At 40.7% G+C, this 17,212-nt stretch overlaps 1 protein-coding gene across 1 annotated transcript in view; it reads left to right on the top strand.

Annotated features, from left to right (window-relative positions):
- Positions 1 to 9,145: 9,145 nt before the first annotated feature.
- The window catches only part of LOC145397036 (histone-lysine N-methyltransferase SETMAR-like), a 40,746-nt gene continuing 32,679 nt past the window's right edge, over positions 9,146 to 17,212 (top strand). The window contains exons 1-2 of the mRNA XM_080270253.1: positions 9,146 to 9,195; positions 10,544 to 10,600. Coding sequence (XP_080126379.1) covers positions 9,146 to 9,195; positions 10,544 to 10,600 — 107 coding nt within the window. The remainder of the gene's footprint in view (positions 9,196 to 10,543; positions 10,601 to 17,212) is intronic.

Here is a 17,212-nt window from a genome sequence, read left to right as displayed (position 1 = left end):
TGTTGAAACTATTTATTCTGATGCACTTAATTATTTTTGCCGTCTCTTGTGTTACATAGCCTATGATTTCATCATCCTTTGTGTAATTCTAACGTACAGTATGCTGCATGTTTGATCACGAGCGTGTTCTACCTCACTCCCCCCTTCTAACCCTTATAGTAGAGTAAGTCGTTCTTTCTGTTGTTCAGAGCAGGATGGTCAACTCTTTGTCCCCTATGGCTTCATTTGCGCGTCCTTCTTACAAGTTGTATCAAGCTCTGCCGGCCCCTATATAATGAGCTCAGTCTCTACATTAATTGCCACTTAGATCTACTCCTCATTTTGCTCACATCTCTGTCCTCCCCTGTACAGTTGTTATTATTGTGAGTGCTCAGGAAGTCTCCAACCATCTAGCAGCTGTGTAATTTGAGTATAAGTGTTATTACATTTTTTCTTGTACTGTATAGCATAAGGTGTTAATTCATAGGCCTAGTAAGGTTTTTGTGATTCATGTGTTTTTATGTCAGTCATTTTTGATAATATTTTGGATCTGTAATAATATATCTTGCATTAACTGAGCATTATCTGGTTTTCTTATTTTATCAGGGCTGACTTAGATAAATTTACACTTGCTAATTTCGTGTTAATAGAGGCTATTGCAGTTAACCATATATTTAACCTGTTTTTTGCCATTACATTATCCTTATGAGTCCTGAATGTTTAGTTGTTAGTTTGAGCATTAAACTTTAACTTGTAATTTTACCTAACTCTTTTGTTTTGAACCTGGAACTTTGCTGGAGTTTTCTCTGTTCCGTAACACTTGTCTCACTATTAGATACTGTAGTTTTGCTATTGTTTTGGAATAATGTTTTTGTGCCTGTTTTGAGATGTATAGTCAACCTCAAAAGTCCTGTGGTTTGTCCTGCATTTTTTCACTAAGAACTTTAAAAATTAGTCTTGTGAGTCCACAGCAAACGAGACTTATGACAATGATCAATACTAAAAAAAAAAAAAAGAAAAAGAAACAATGTCGCCTGTTTCTTATAGTTTATAATTATATTCCATACAGGCAAATGCTGGAGATGACAATAATTTTGATGCCGACTGTACATTTATCAGACATCACACCTTTCCTTCACAACGTAAACTTCCGCCAAAAACTACCGAAACCCTGAGCCATGATGAATATGAGAGTCAGCAGAAAGTAGTCTGTCACCTCGGAAAGTATTCAGTCAGTGTATTTAACAAACTAAGCGTTTTTTTTTTTTTTTTTTTTTTTTTTTTTTTTTTTTTTTTTCACTTAGACCGCTTGGTTCAAAATGATGCAGTTCCACATAGATTTTTGTTACTTATGGAAGTATACTGGCTTTAACAGTACTAGTATTTTACTTATGTCGCTGTGTTTATTAAATTGCACTACTCTTCATATGCCTATATCATGGGACGATGCTAAAACCTGTACCGATTTTTTTGTTTTTTTGTTTCCATTTATTAATATTCATTTACAATGGAACATATGCTCCTATTATTAATGGTTGAAGAGATCAAATCCTCCCCACTAAACATCCTACCCATGAATTTCCATCAAATAATCGCCATTAATTTGCATATCGTCACGAGTATAACTTAAACAAAAAGACGGTTATATCCTTTAATCTCTTTCATCTCTCAGTTCTGTTCCTCTGTCATCTAATCACTGTACATCTGGGAAAAGCCACATCTTTAAGGAAAAAAATGTCAGAAGTTGGATGTGCCCAGGTCACACCTAACTTCGCATAATCTTGCTCAGTGCCTGACTTTTAGCAGGAACATTCATCACCTGTCTGAATCACAGACATATTTCGTTACTTCATTATACACAGAAATTTCAAGTTTGGTGTTGTTAAACGGATTTCGTTCATCATAGCCATTCCTCTCAAATCTTTTCCTTTACCGCATAGTGAAATTACTAGTGTATCCTTAGGCATTAATCTATAATTGCTAAGTGATATCCTTGTTACGAAAGGAAATGAGCACCCGTTAATACACACACACACACACACACACACACACACACACACACAAGCAAACAGAGAGAGAGAGAGAGAGAGAGAGAGAGAGAGAGAGAGAGAGATTTCACAGATAGTTCCTGCAATAAGTAATAGGTGTCATCAATACCCCTTATATAAAGCAGGTCGCCTTTAATCTGTCTCAGTATAATGTTAAACACGTCCAGCTCAAAGTCAATGGATCATGATACTGATATAGTGTTTCATTTACTTATCAGACAAAGAGGTTTTGATGACAGCCTTCTATAACCAGAAACATTATATGCATATCTATAGTCGGCGTGCCTGAACTTATATATGTGATAAATTTCAGTCATCTTCCTGCGTTATCTCGGTCGTCGCGCCATAACCAAACAAACCCACATCCACGTTCTTATCTAAGCAATCTTAACAAAAAATCAAGGCCACACCAACACCACACTACCACCGCCAGCCACACCACCACCACACTACCACCGCCAGCCACACCACCACCACACTAACACCGTCAGCCACACCACCACCACACTAACACCGTCAGCCACACCACCACCACACTAACACCGTCAGCCACACCACCACCACACTAACACCGTCAGCCACACCACCACCACACTAACACCGTCAGCCACACCAGTACCATACTTACACCGTCAGCCACACCACCACCACACTAACACCGTCAGCCACATCAGCACCACACTAACACCGTCAGCCACATCAGCACCACACTAACACCGTCAGCCACACCAGTACCATACTTACACAGTCAGCCACACCACCACCACACTACCACCGCCAGCCACACCACCACCACACTACCACCATCAGCCACACCACCACCACACTAACACCGCCAGCCACACCACCACCACACTAACACCGTCAGCCACACCACCACCACACTAACACCGTCACCCACACCACCACCACACTAACACCGTCACCCACACCACCACCACACTAACACCGTCACCCACACCACCACCACACTAACACCGTCAGCCACACTGGCACGGCCCCACACTCTCAAGAGTCGCCAGTGGCGAGGCGATAGTCAGGCAGCGGCAGGTGAGGCAGTCGGTCGCTCAGGGTCAGGCGGCTAGTGACGTGGACATTCAGGGACGTCCTGTATTTATCAATTGTCCTACAACAAGGATGCGCATGTACCGCAGAAACTCATATTTACTAGTCCTCCCCCTAGAGGGGCTCGGGGGCGGGTGTTGTTTTCACTGGGTTTGTCTGTTTCTTTCTTTGTAGGTCTGTCAGCCTTTCTGTCTGTTAATAACTTTACCTGAAAACTTCTTGCGCGATTTTGGCTAAAAATACGGGCATGGTGGCCTATGACCCTCGGATCAACTGATTAAATTTTGGCCCAAATTGCGGTTAGGCTCAGGCTGTAGGTCCAAAAAATGTAAAAGCAAATCTTCTTTTGTCCAAACTTTTCAAATTCGTCATATCGACATGAAACCAAAACCTAAAGGTGCATCTTTCAAATCTGCATCCTCTAACTTGCCTCATTATGTCATGGGGTTCACCCACCCAGTTAGCGGTCGGGGGGGTCAATATCAGGTGGGTCGGGCCTAAAATTTCAAATGAGCATAAAATCATTTTTCACCCGATTTACTGCAATTTTGATACGTGCCATCTTCGTCTAGATGTCTTGTTGTGCTTATACGTCAGCACTAAAATGACTGCCGTGGACGGGTTTGCTGTGCCATGATACCGCTTTTTGTTTGATATTGCATCTGACGATTCCGATTATTCCGATACGCAGTTGATTCAGTTAATTCTGTAACATCTGCAGTTGTAAGGCAGAGCAACCGATTTCACAACAGTGCAAACATCCTCTTAAAGAACCAGATTCATACTGTATTAGTCACCCAAACCATATCATTCCACAGAAAGGAATGTTTTATCATTCTGATCCATCTCTTCCCTTGCCCTAAACTTTCTAGCATCTGACACATAACTGATGCAGATGTACTTCGTGAAAAAATTTTACGCTTTTCAAACTATTTTGCTCGTAAACATCTTGTGTTGAGTCGGACTCTCTCTCTCTCTCTCTGTATATATATATATATATATATATATATATATATATATATATATATATATATATATATATATATATATATATATATATAGTGTATTTATATTTATATTTATATTACAACCTATCTGTCTGTCTGTCTATGTCTGTCTCTGTCTGTCTGTCTGTCTCTGTCTGTCTGTCTGTCTCTGTCTGTCTGTCTCTCTCTCTCTCTCTCTCTCTCTCTCTCCACATAATGTACCGGGCATCTTATCCAGGTATCCAACTTCTTTGTTCTCTTGCTACAACCACTCAATTTTTCTTTAAATAACAGAACAAAGGAAGGAAAAACAAATGGATAATAAAAAATATTCCGTACACCAATTTACTGGTGTCCTCCATCCATCAAAAATCTGTAACAGTTGGACTTGATCAGCTGTAGGTTGAAGTTTAGGGAGAAACAACTCTGGGGAAGCGTGTTCAAAGGAGATGCAGTTCGGGGAATACAAAATTTCTGTTAGGCGGAATTTCTGCAATATGCCAGTGTGACATTCCAGTCATGAGCGTTACCAGGTGCCCGTGTAGCAAGGGGGAAGGCATGGTGAGGTGCCGCAATGAATGCCACTTCGTCGGAGCATTTGCCATAAAAGCATCTGACTGGTAAAATATATGGTAGAATACTCATTGATAGGGTTAGGCATATGACAGAGGAGCTAGTTGGAGAAGAACAAGGGGGATTTAGGAAGGGAAAAGGGTGTGTAGATCAGATATTTGTCCTAAGATGTTTAGTGGAGAAGTATCTAGAGAAGGGAAGGAAAGTGTATGCTGCCTTCATGGACTTGGAGAAAGCTTATGACAGAATAGATAGGCAAGGTATGTGGAAGGTATTAAGAATATATGGAGTGGATGGGAAATTGCTGAGTGCTGTGAAGAGTATGTACGAGGGAGCTAGGGCTACGGTGCGAATGGATGGTGAGCTGAGTGAGTTCTTTGATCTCAATGTGGGACTGAAACAGGGTTGTGTGATGTCTCCATGGCTGTTTAATATATACATGGATGGGGTTGTAAAGGACGTGCAGGGTAGGGCAGTGGATGTGGGGGTGGCTCTAATGAATAAGGGTGAGATTTGGAAGCTTCCGGTGTTGCTGTTTGCTAATGATACAGTGCTGTTGAGTGAAGATGAATGGGAGTTGCAAGGTTTGGTGAATGAATTTGGGACAGTGTGTAGGAGGAGGAATCTGAAAGTTAATGTAAACAAAAGTAAAGTTATGGTGTTTGAGAGGAATGAAGTCACAGAGTGTGCAGTGAGGTTGGATGGTGAGGATATGGAGAATGTGAGTGCATTCAAGTACTTGGGTAGTGTGATGAGTAAGGATGGAACTTTGGGGGATGAAGTACGTGAAAGGGTACAGCAGGGCAGGAAGGTTGTTGGTACACTGAGAGCAGTGATGAGAAATAGGGAGGTGAGTATGGAAGTTAAGAAGTCACTGCATGATAGTATTGTGATCCCTACCCTGACGTATGGAAGCGAGGCATGGACCTTACAAGAGGGCAACAAGTCAAGAGTGAGAGCAGTGGAAATGAGTTACTTGAGAGGAGCATGTGGAGTGACGTGGAGGGACAGGTTGACGAATGAAGAAGTTAAGGAACGCTGTGGGGTGGATGTGGATGTGGTTGAGAAGATTAGGAGAAATACACTGAGGTGGTTTGGACATGTGGAGAGAATGGAGAATGAAAGACTGACTAAGAGGGTGTATGTGGGTGAGGTGGGGGGAGGGAGAGAGAGAGGTAGACCGAGGATGAGGTGGAGGGTTGGAGTTGAGAGGTATATGAGGGAAGGGGGGGTGAGTTGGGGGGAGGGTAGTCGGATGGTGGGTGACAGAGCGACTTGGAGGCGTTTTGTCTGCGGCCACCCTTTGCGGGATTAGGGCGTCGGGCTATAGATAGATAGATAGATAGATAGATAATAAAGCATGGGAGACAGTATTGCTTTTTACCTCTAATGGAGGCAGTTTATTTGTAATGGCACTATTACAAAAAATTCTAAGAGCTTTGTTCTAAATTTTGTCTAGTTATTTTAGTATAACCTCTTCACATCCATTCCATGAGGGTGAACAACATTCTAGCTGATGGCACACATGATTCTTATAAACAATAGCCAACATCAGTGAAGAACTCGATACAATAATCCAAGTTTCTTTGAGGCGGTTTTAGCAAGTAATCTGATATGAGTGATGCAACTGAGGTCATTGTTAGTCAAACACTGAGAATGTTATTATTTGGGAGGATAAGAATGTTAGTAGCATTGATGGTAATAAAGGAATCTGGCAATATCTGTCCGTTAGGAAATTGTATATATTTGGTTTTACTAGCATTAAATGATACAAGGTTATTTTGTCCCCATTCAGTGATCCTAGAAAACTCTTGATTCATGGTGATAGCAGTACTGAGTTGTGAATTCGGGATAAAAAACTAAGTGAATGGGTGTTTAGTGTGAATGAACTGTGAAGTGTTGAGAGTCATCTGAATATGAATGGATGGGACTGTGGGTGACAGATGAATCATTAATATGAATTAGGAATAGGGCTAAAGCCAAAACTGATCCTTGTGGCTAGTCGGCGTTGAGTGGAAATTGGAATATGCGTCATCTACTTTTACTCTTATCTTTCTGTCACTGAGATATGAGGATATCAGAGGAAAAAAAGACGTTAGTCCATAGCAAGGGAGTGTGGCCACTAGGGAACGGTGCCACTTGGACAACAGTGGTTCTTTCGGGTCGAAAACCGTATTGTCAATCACTAATTAAGTTGTTGGATTCAAGATGTTTAAGTGTGTGCTTATTGGTTATGACATCAAATACTTTACGAAGGGAAGATGTGATAGCTATTGGTCTGTAATCAGAGGGGTCAGAGGAACTTCTTTTCTTCAGAATTGGATGGATTTTTACTTATCGCCAAGAAATTGGGAATGAAGAAGTACTTATGCATAGTCTGAATAATTTAGCTAGAAAAGAAGGAAACTCTGGAGAGCACTTTTTTATGGCAAACGATTTATTTGCTGTGAAAATAGTCTCCAACAAGGTAAATGTAACGAGCTGATGATTGTACCACGGGCACTGTAGGATTGGAGGAAATACTGAGTCCTTGAACGCCGTATTGTTCACAGGCCTGCCATCTCTTCACCCACCGCCTCACTGTGGTTGCGCTTTTGCCCGTGAGATCCGCTATGGCCTGGTACGACAGACCCTTGTACCATAGCTGTACGAACCTCATTCGTTCAGACAGCTTGGTGTTCCTATATGTCCGCCCTGAATCCATACCAATAATCTGTTTAGAAGTGAATTTCTGTTAAGTTAAACGTGTAGGGCTACGAACTAGTGAAGAATTATAGGCATCAGGAACAATACAGTTGCAAGTAAGTAGAGTGTCGGTATGTGAAAAGTTTAGGGTCTGATCTTATGATTAATCGTATGCAGCATCAAGAATTCTATAGTTAAAATTTAATATATTTCCATCAGATAAACGTATAGTGTCTGAAACTATGTAAAATCGTAATGAAGAACACTACATTTATATACAAAAACTTTTTCGGGCAGTAAAACATTCAGGATTCCAGATGAATGAAATATCTTTGCCATCAGGAAAAATACATAAGTTAAAATTAGGTAGAGTTTCAGTTGGCAAAAGTTAACGTTGAGGATCCGATCTAATGATGTTCGTGGAAAGCATTAAGATTCCAGTTGTTAAAATTAAATACATTTTTGTCTGTAAAACGTTTAGGGTTTCGAACTAAAGAAGAATCGAAGACAGCATCAAGAATACATCAGATAAAATTAAGTACAGATTTGGCCGGTTAAACGTTTAGGGGCCGAAGTGAAGAATCGTAGGCAGTTACAAAAGCACAATTCATGTTCAGTAGAGCTTCGGTCTGTAAAACGTTTTTGGTTCCTATTGATTCATAGTATCAAGAATGCAAGGGTTATAATTCAGTTCAGCCTCAGCGTGTAAAACGTCTAGAGTTTCTACCTAATGAAGAATTAAAAGAAATACAGCCAATAGTAAGCACACCTTTGGTCAGTTACTTTTACGCTTTTCGGATTGGCAAGTAAAGAATGGATGTTATCTGTCTGTCTCACTGATTTTTACTGATTAGTTCACCAAGGTCTTAAGTGATAATTACAGTGACGTACTTCATTTTGCTTTTTCTCACGATCTCCACACAACATTTTTACCAGGAAAAGAGGCACGTTATTATTATGAGGAAAAGAGACATTTACTACCACCACTACTACTACTACTACTACTACTACTACTGCAACTATACTACTTTTTTATACTACAACAACTACTACTACTACTACTAATATGACTACTACTACTACTACTACTACTACTACTACTACTACTACTACTACTACTGATATTGCTATTTAATAATAATAATAATAATAATAATAATAATAATAATAATGATAATAATATTATTTTTATTATTATTATTATTATTATTATTATTATTGGATACGTTTATGTTAAGCTACAGACTGTGGTGAAAGTTTTTGGCGTATCAGATAGAGCCAGGATTCCGGGGACTTGAATGATGAGTGAATGTAAGCATGGCCCATTGCAGTGGGCAGACTTGGGCTGTCTGGACGTTGCTACTCCTCACCGTGCCCTAGAGTGGGAAAGGAGGTCCGGATTATGATGATGATGATGATGATGATGATGATTATTATTATTATTATCTATTATTGAGTAGTAGTGACTGAAGCCGCTTCTTTGCCTGAGTTTCCTGAAGATTTAATCAGGCCGTCTGTTCGCTGGCCAAAGAATTAAAAGACATAAATGTAGTGAGGGAGTTTGTACGTTTGAGGATCCGGAAGCACCAAGGGAAATTCTAACTCTTTGTTCTAGTTGTTCATTACTAGGTAGTTTAGCAAATTCTCGCTGTTATGATACGACTTTCAAACAGCATAGTCAAAGCAGTAGCAGACGTAATAGTAGTAGTACAGTAGTAGAGGTATGTAGAAGTAGCAGTAGTAGAAGCAGTAGTACAATAGTAGTAGTAGTATCCGTCCAATATATTACAACTATGCCGGGAATCGAACATGGGACTCTCAGGAGAGAGTCAGGCAGCGTACCACTACACCACGACCAGGTGAAAGTTATCTTACATCGTCACAATCTTGTGACCAATGTCCCTCCGCCCCCACTGTGGGCCTGAAGAGGATCAGATAACCCCCTGGCACTCGAGCAAGAAGATGCTTTTAATCTATCCCAAGCACTTACGGCAAGTGCTACACTTACAGCAAGTGCTTGGGATAATGGTATGCTGCCTGGCTCTCACCTGAGAGTCCCGGGTTCGATTCCCGTCATAGAGGTAATATATTGGATGATTTTTTCTGTGTAAAGTACAGGTTTTTCTCTTCATTCTGACTTGCCGTAAGTGCTTGGGATAGATTATAAGCATCTACTTGCCCGAGTGCCAGGGGGTTATCTCATCCTCTCCATGCCCACAGTGGGGGCGGAGGGACATTGGTCACAAGATTGTGACAATGTGAAATAACTTTTATCTGGTCGTGGTGTAGTGTTATGCTGCCTGGCTCTCACCTGAAAGTCCCAGGTTCGTTTCTCTGCATAATGGTAATATAATGCTTGATTTTTCCTATGTAAGGTACAGGTTTCTCTCTTCAGTAGTAGTAGTAGCACAGCAGTAGTAGTAGCAGTAGTACAGCAAGCAGTAGTGGTATAATAGCAGTAGTAATAGTATAGTAGCAGTAGTTGCAGATGCTGTTGTATTAACCAGTTCATCTGTATGTTAATCCAGGGGACTGCAGGCTGAAGTTGCCCCTCTGGAGCAAGTCACTTTTTTTCTTTCGAGGGATAGGGAGAGAGTTGAGGGACGTTTTTATAGCCAAACAACAGTCCTGCTTGTTTATATCGGTGCCACCATGTGTAGACGTCCCTCTCTAGCACAGCATAAAAGATCCATTCACCGTAGTTGAATACAAGTGAAATGATGTAATTTAAATATTTGTATGGAAGAAATTATAGTTCCTTACTGAAGTGTCTTTACTGTGGGGATATGAAAATTTCAGCCAGACCCTCTTCATCCATATTTAATGATATTAATGATGTATGTGGGCTCGGAGCAGTTGGATCCTTGAAATAACAAGTTTTTGTTATCGAAGTATAAATTTCTCCATTTGCACGGTTAAAGGCACTTTGAAATCAAGACACACAAAATAGATTTTTGAATGGGGAAAGGGGTTAGGTACAGAATATACTAAGAGCACTTGGATATTCTCCTAAGCTGAATATGATCGTCCGCTAGGAATAAGAATAATGGATAATTAACATCCTCACCATAAAGTCGGTAAACCAATATTCAGGGGAAGTGCTCTGAGTGGTTCATCCAGGCGTCCTTCTGATATCCCACTTTCATCAACATTACTTCCGTTAACCCTTGGGTCGTGTCCACACCTACTGCTTGATGGCGTGGACAGGTGCGAGTGGGAGTTTTATATCATTGTAACCCATACAAGTGGCCCCACTGGACGCAGGTGGGTGTGTGCATGAACTTGAATAGGTTAATGTGACGCAGAACTCCCACTCATATCCGCCCTCGTCAGCAAGTTTTTGGTGTGGCCGCGGACCTAAACATGAAAGCGTTATTTTTGTGCAGTCAGGAAGCTTCCTGTCACCTCTTCCTTACCGGCATATTTCTGATTCTGCTTCGTTTCTATATTCTTGTGTGTTATTCAAGAAGTCTTTGTCAATATTTTGAAAATCATAAGAAATATAAAAGAGGATACTGATGTGAAGTCTGGAAAATGAATCGTTAAAGAAGTGGTGCCGGGGAACCTCCTTCCCCGACGAGAATACGTGCCTGAGACGCCGCTCCTAGGCTAAGTAAAATTGTTTGGCGGCATGAGGGATAGAGTAGTCGAGATTATTATTGACGTCCCCAGAGGCAAACTGCAGCTCAAAGATTTATCACAGCAATTTCCTCAGTGCCTTTGGTTTCATCTCAGACAACAACATTTATGGATTTCGTGTCTACATCAGTTTCCTGCCGTAGGTACACTTGCAGACACTAATAATACCTCACATTATCAGCCAGGCATTTATGATTTATTTTAATTTTGGGAAGTAGTTGTCGTAATGAGAAAATCGTAGTTCTGAGTTTCGCAAGTCACTTTAATTCGGTGCTCAATGTATATGTTATATTTATCGTTGAGTTTTACCAGCTCTTCTGGTTGCAACTGTGCCTGTTCATCTCATGGGACTATTTACGTTGAGGGTAACAATTTATTGTTTATTTAACAAATACACACTCTCCAGTTCACATGACCATCTATGTTTGTGAAACTATGGTTATTAGATCGTCCAATTTTGTTGCTCACCGATCCACAAACCTCTCTCCTTTTACAACTACATATGATTTCTAACATTATCTTTTCCAATCTTTATCGATTAGGTCAATAGGGGTTTATGGTCAATGGAAGTTGGTTGAATCCAGGCTACTGATCCATAATACTGAGGATCGACAGGGGAACATAAAATTTTCGTTAAGTAAATTTGAAAGTTTATATCTTTTATGATGTTACACTGTTACTAAACAAGCAATCCCATCCTTTGAGTTCTTTGTCATGAAATCAGACTAAGACGCTTCCTTTTCTGATATTACTGAAAGGCTAGAGCTTTTCATTATGAAAAAAAAAAAAAATGGTTTTCCTGTAAGTTATGCTAAAGACTGTGTCTTATCCTTGTCTTCAAGTTTAACTTTGAATCGTAATTTTTCTCTTGTCGATATTCTTTTAATTTCTTCGCTCTTATGTATTCACCGTTTGCCCTAACAGCCGCATGCACTGTCTTTTTTTCGTTGCTCCTTCATACACACTGGAATTTCACTGGTATTATTTAGGAGTTTCGTGATCCGTACTTCACGTGTTCCCAGTTCATTCTTACCACCCGCCTTTAGCAAGGCGAAACAATGTTTTTTCCAACCTGTGTGTGTGTGTGTGTGTGTGTGTGTGTGTGTGTGTGTGTGTGTGTGTGTGTGTGTGTGTGTGTGTGTGTGTGTCTTTTCTCAACATATCTCGAAAAGTTGTGGACGAATTTTCACCAAACCTTCGGGAAATAGCAACTATGTGGATGTGCAGAAGCCTATTACTTTTGACATGGATTTGATTAATGACGGCCGAATGCCAGCCGCCATATGTTTCCCAAAATGGACTGGCTTTTCCGAAGCGCGGTGAAAGATTTCCAGAGAATATTCCGAATTTTCTTCTGATTTATTTTGTAGGTAATTTGTGCTTTATCCAACGACATGTTTTGGCTGGTGATTAGCATTCGGTCCTCGAATGAGTTTGTTTCATTCTCTTTATGCTTTTGTTAGTGCTATCTCATGTTTCATACATTTGTTGAAACTATTTATTCTGAAGCACTAAATTATTTTTACCGTCTCTTGTCTCACTATTAGATACTGTAGTTTCGCTGTTGCTTTGGAATAATATCTCTGTGCCTGTTTTCTGAGATGTACAGTCGCCCTGAAAAGTCCTGTCGCTTGTCCTGTATTTTTCACTAAGAACTTTAAAAATTAGCCTTGTGAGTCCACAGCAAACGACACTTATGACAATGATCCATACTTGTAAAAAAGGGTATCAATGTCGCCTATTTCTCATTATTTATAATTGTTTTCCATACAGTCAAATGCTGGAGATGACAATAATTTTGATGCCGGCTGTACATTTACCAGACATCACACCTTCTCTTCACAATGTAAACCTGCGTCAAAAACTACCCAAATCCTTAGCCATGATGAATATGAGAGTCAGCAGAAAGTAGTCTGTCACCTCGGAAAGTATTCAGTGTACTTAATTTTCTAAGCATTTTTTTTTTTTTTCACTTGGAGCTCTCACTTCAAAATGATGCAATTTCACTTAGATTTTTATTAGTTATTCACGGAAGTCTACTGGCTTGAACAGTACTAGTGTTTTACTTATGTCTTTGTGTTTATTGAATTTCACTACTCTTCATACTTCTTATCATAGGAGGATGCTGAAACGTGTTTTTTTTTTTTTTTTTTACCGTATATTAATATTCATTTACAATGGAACATTTCCTCCTTTTTTCAATAGCTGAAGAGATCAAATCTTCCCTAATTACCTCCCCATGAATTTTCATCAAATATTCGCCATAAATTTGCATATCATCACGATTATACCTTAAACAAAGAGACGGTTATATCCTTTAAACTCCTTTATCTCTCAGTAATGTTGCTGTATCATCTAATCGCTATACATCTGAGAATAGGCATATCTTTAATGATAAAAATCACAGAGGTTGGATGTGCCCGGGTCACTCCTGACTTCGCATGATCTTCATCAGTGCCTGACTTTTAACAAGAACATTCATCACCTGTCTGAATCACAGACATGTTTCGTTTATTTAATCATAGACAGAAATTTCAAGGTCAGTGGCGTTAAAGGGATTTCGTTCATCATACCCATTCCTCTCAAATCCTCTCCTTTGCCGCATAGTGACATTACTTGTCTTTCCTTAGACGTTAATCAATACTAGCTAAGAGATATCATCCAACAGTAGTTACGAAACGAAATGAGCACCCGTAAATTCACACACACACACACACACACACACACACACACACACACACACACACACACACACACACACACACACACACACACACACAGATTTCCTGCAATAAGTAATAGGTATCATCAATTCCCTATATAAAAAACAGGTCACCTTTAATCTGTCCAGCTCAACCACGTCCAGCTCAAAGTCAATGGATCATGATACTAATACAGTGTTTCATTTACTTTTCAGACCGAGAGGATTTGATGACAGCCTTCTATAACCGGTAACCTTATATGCATATGTATAGTCGACGTGCCTGAACTTCTAATATGTGTAATAAATTTTGGTCATCTTCCTGAGTTATCTCAATCGTCACGTCATAACCAAACAATCCCGTATCAATGTTGTTATATAAGCAAACTTTACAAGAAATCAAGGCCGTACCAACACCACACTAACACCGTCAGCCACACCAGCGCCACACTACTACCGTCAGCCAAACAACCACCACATTACCACCGTCAGCCACACCTGCACCACACTAACACCGTCAGCCACACCTGCACCACACTAACACCGTCAGCCACACCACCACCACACTAACACCGTCAGCCACACCTGCACCACACTATCACCGTCACCCACACCAGCACCACACTGACACCGTCAGCCACACCACCACCACACTAACACCGTCAGCCACACCACCACCACACTAAAACCGTCAGCCACACCTTCACCACACTAACACCGTCACCCACACCAGCACCACACTGACACCGTCAGCCACACCATCACTACACTAACACCGTCAGCCACACAACCACCACACTAACACCGTCAGCCACGCGGCACGGCGCCTCCCTCTCATATCTCACCAGCGGCGAGGCGATGGTCAGACAGTGGCGGGTGAGGAAGTCAGGCGCGCAGGGTCAGGCGTCCAGTAACGTTGACACTCAGGGACGTCCGTATTTATGTATTTTGCTAAACCACGGACGCGCATGTACCGCAGGAACCTTTAATTACCAGTCCCTGATCTAGAGTGGCTCGGGGTGGCTATTGTTATCACTGGGTTTGTTTGTTTGCTTCTTTTGTCTGTCAGCCTTTCTGTCTGTTAACAACTTTATGTGAAAACTACTGGTGCGATTTTGACTAAAATTAAGGGCATGGTGGGCTATGACCCTCTGATCAATTGAATGTATTTGGGGTAAATTGGGCCAAGGCATAGGCTGTAGGCCCAAAAAAATTATCTAAAAAATCCATTTTTTTCCGTCATAAATTTTCAAATTCGTCATATTGACATGAAACAAAAACCTAAAGGTGCACCTTTCAAATCTGCAACCTCTAACTTGCCCCATTACATCAGGGGGGTCATCCCCAGTTAGCTGTATGGAGGTCAGTATTAGATGGGTCAGACCTAAAATTTCAAATGGACATAAAATCGTCATTTGTGACCATTATTTACTCAGATTTCGATATGTGACATCTTTGACTAGATATCTTGTGTTTATAAGTTAGCACTAAAATGACTGCGTGGACGAGTTTACTGTACCTTGGCACCGCATCTTGTTTAACATTGCATATGGCGATTCCGATTATTCTGATACCGAGTTGATTCAGTCAGTTCTGTAATCTCCAGTCGTAGAGCAGAGCAGCAGATTTCACAACAGTGCAAACATCCCCCTTAAAGAATCAGATTCATACTGTATTAGTCACCCAAACCATATCATTCCACAGAAAGGAATGTTTTATCATTCTGATCCATCTCTTGCCTTGCCCTAAACTTTCAAGCATCTGACACATAACTGATGCAGATGTACTTCGTGAAAAAATTTTACGCTTTTCAAACTGTTTTGCTCGTAAACATTTTGTGTTGAGTCGGACTATATACGAGCACATATATATAGACTGTATGTATATATATATATATATATATATATATATATATATATATAGAGAGAGAGAGAGAGAGAGAGAGAGAGAGAGAGAGAGAGAGAGAGGTATCTCTCTCTCTCTCTCTCTCTCTCTCTCTCTCTACGTATATAAATAAATAAATAAATATATATATATATATATATATATATATATATATATATATATATATATATATATATATATATATATATATATATACAGTATACCTAGGCTGCTTCCCCCAAGGAAAGGGAGGTAGCCGAGACAGGACGACACACTCCCCATTTACTCATCCATTCAAACACATTCATTCGCATCTTAGTCATAAAGGGGAGAACGGACAGATCCTCACCGCACCACATCGCACAAGGGTCAACAGCGCAATGCAATCAGTGACATCCGCAGCAGGGCCCGACAGCAGAGCTGGTTTACCCCTGCCACATCATAACATATCCATCCCCTTACCCGCATATATATATATATATATATATATCATCCAATCCTACATTGCTCCATGTGGAGCGTAGGTGCCCGGGGCTAGACAGTTGGTCCCGACATTTAAGATGAGAGTGACCAGCCTCACTCATCCCTGAGTGGCATTACACGAGCAATCAACCCCAACCATCCCTTGGATGTACACCTTCACCGGCTCAATCCGATTGGAGCGCAATAATTACCCACTAAACCACCAGGCGCCAAAACTTGGTTATACGGTTACCACCCAGCGTAGTAAATGGTTTCCTGGTGTACAGGAAACCATTTGGCTTGTCACTCAGTGTAGAGTCACGCACAGGCAGAAGGAAGAGAATAGAATTAAGGAAAGAAAGACAGAAGAGGGAGTGTAAAGTTGCCCATAGGCAGAAGGACAAGGAAAGAATCAACGAAAGGAAGACAGAAGAGGAGGGAAGGAAAAAGGGATGGAGGAGAGGAAAGGGCAGACACCCGAGAGCAGCACTACATCGAGTGAGTGGATGGTGAGCTCCTCCACCTACCTCAAAAAAATATATATATATATATATATATATATATATATATATATATATTGTTACGTTGTCCGCCTTTCCGTTCCCACGGGTGCAGCTTTTACAGCTGGGCTAGGGGATTATGGAGTATCCGTGTCATTCGCGGAGTTTAAATTAGCGAGTGTTACAAGTTCTTTTGTTTCTTTCGTTCCCGCCACAGAGGGCAATTTTATTTCATACCATGCTGAGAATGCGTTTGATTATTTTGATTGTCTTATGTGAGCTACCAGTATATTTAATGATGTTTTGCTTGCATTAGAAGTACCAATTCATTGTAGAGAGAGAGAGAGAGAGAGAGGGGCACGAATTTAAGTTCCTTGTTAATCTGATTCATGCGTTCGCGCTTGACTGCACACAAGCCTTGATCAGGGCAGTGTCTTCCCAACCAGCTTCAGTATCGGGTGTTTGTACACTCTCTCTCTCTCCCCAGTCATTTTTATGCCGAGCTGGCGTTTTCATTTAAGTTTATTTTTATTCTTTTGTTGCTGACTGAGGGAAGTAGTTATTTTATTTGTTTTTATGATCTTGTTGTCTTTGGAGGGCCAGTCTGGCTCACCGTAGTCCTCTCGCTGCCTTAATTAACGTTCCCCAACACACGTACATACACACACACCCCTAACCCCTACACAGTTC

Source organism: Coenobita brevimanus, chromosome 40, assembly GCF_032717465.1.
Source record: "Coenobita brevimanus isolate Jiangsu-jjx chromosome 40, ASM3271746v2, whole genome shotgun sequence".
In the NCBI taxonomy this organism is placed as follows: domain Eukaryota; kingdom Metazoa; phylum Arthropoda; class Malacostraca; order Decapoda; family Coenobitidae; genus Coenobita; species Coenobita brevimanus.
The sequence above is the reverse complement of the archived record's forward strand: the minus strand, read 5'-3'. Positions and strand labels throughout refer to the sequence as shown.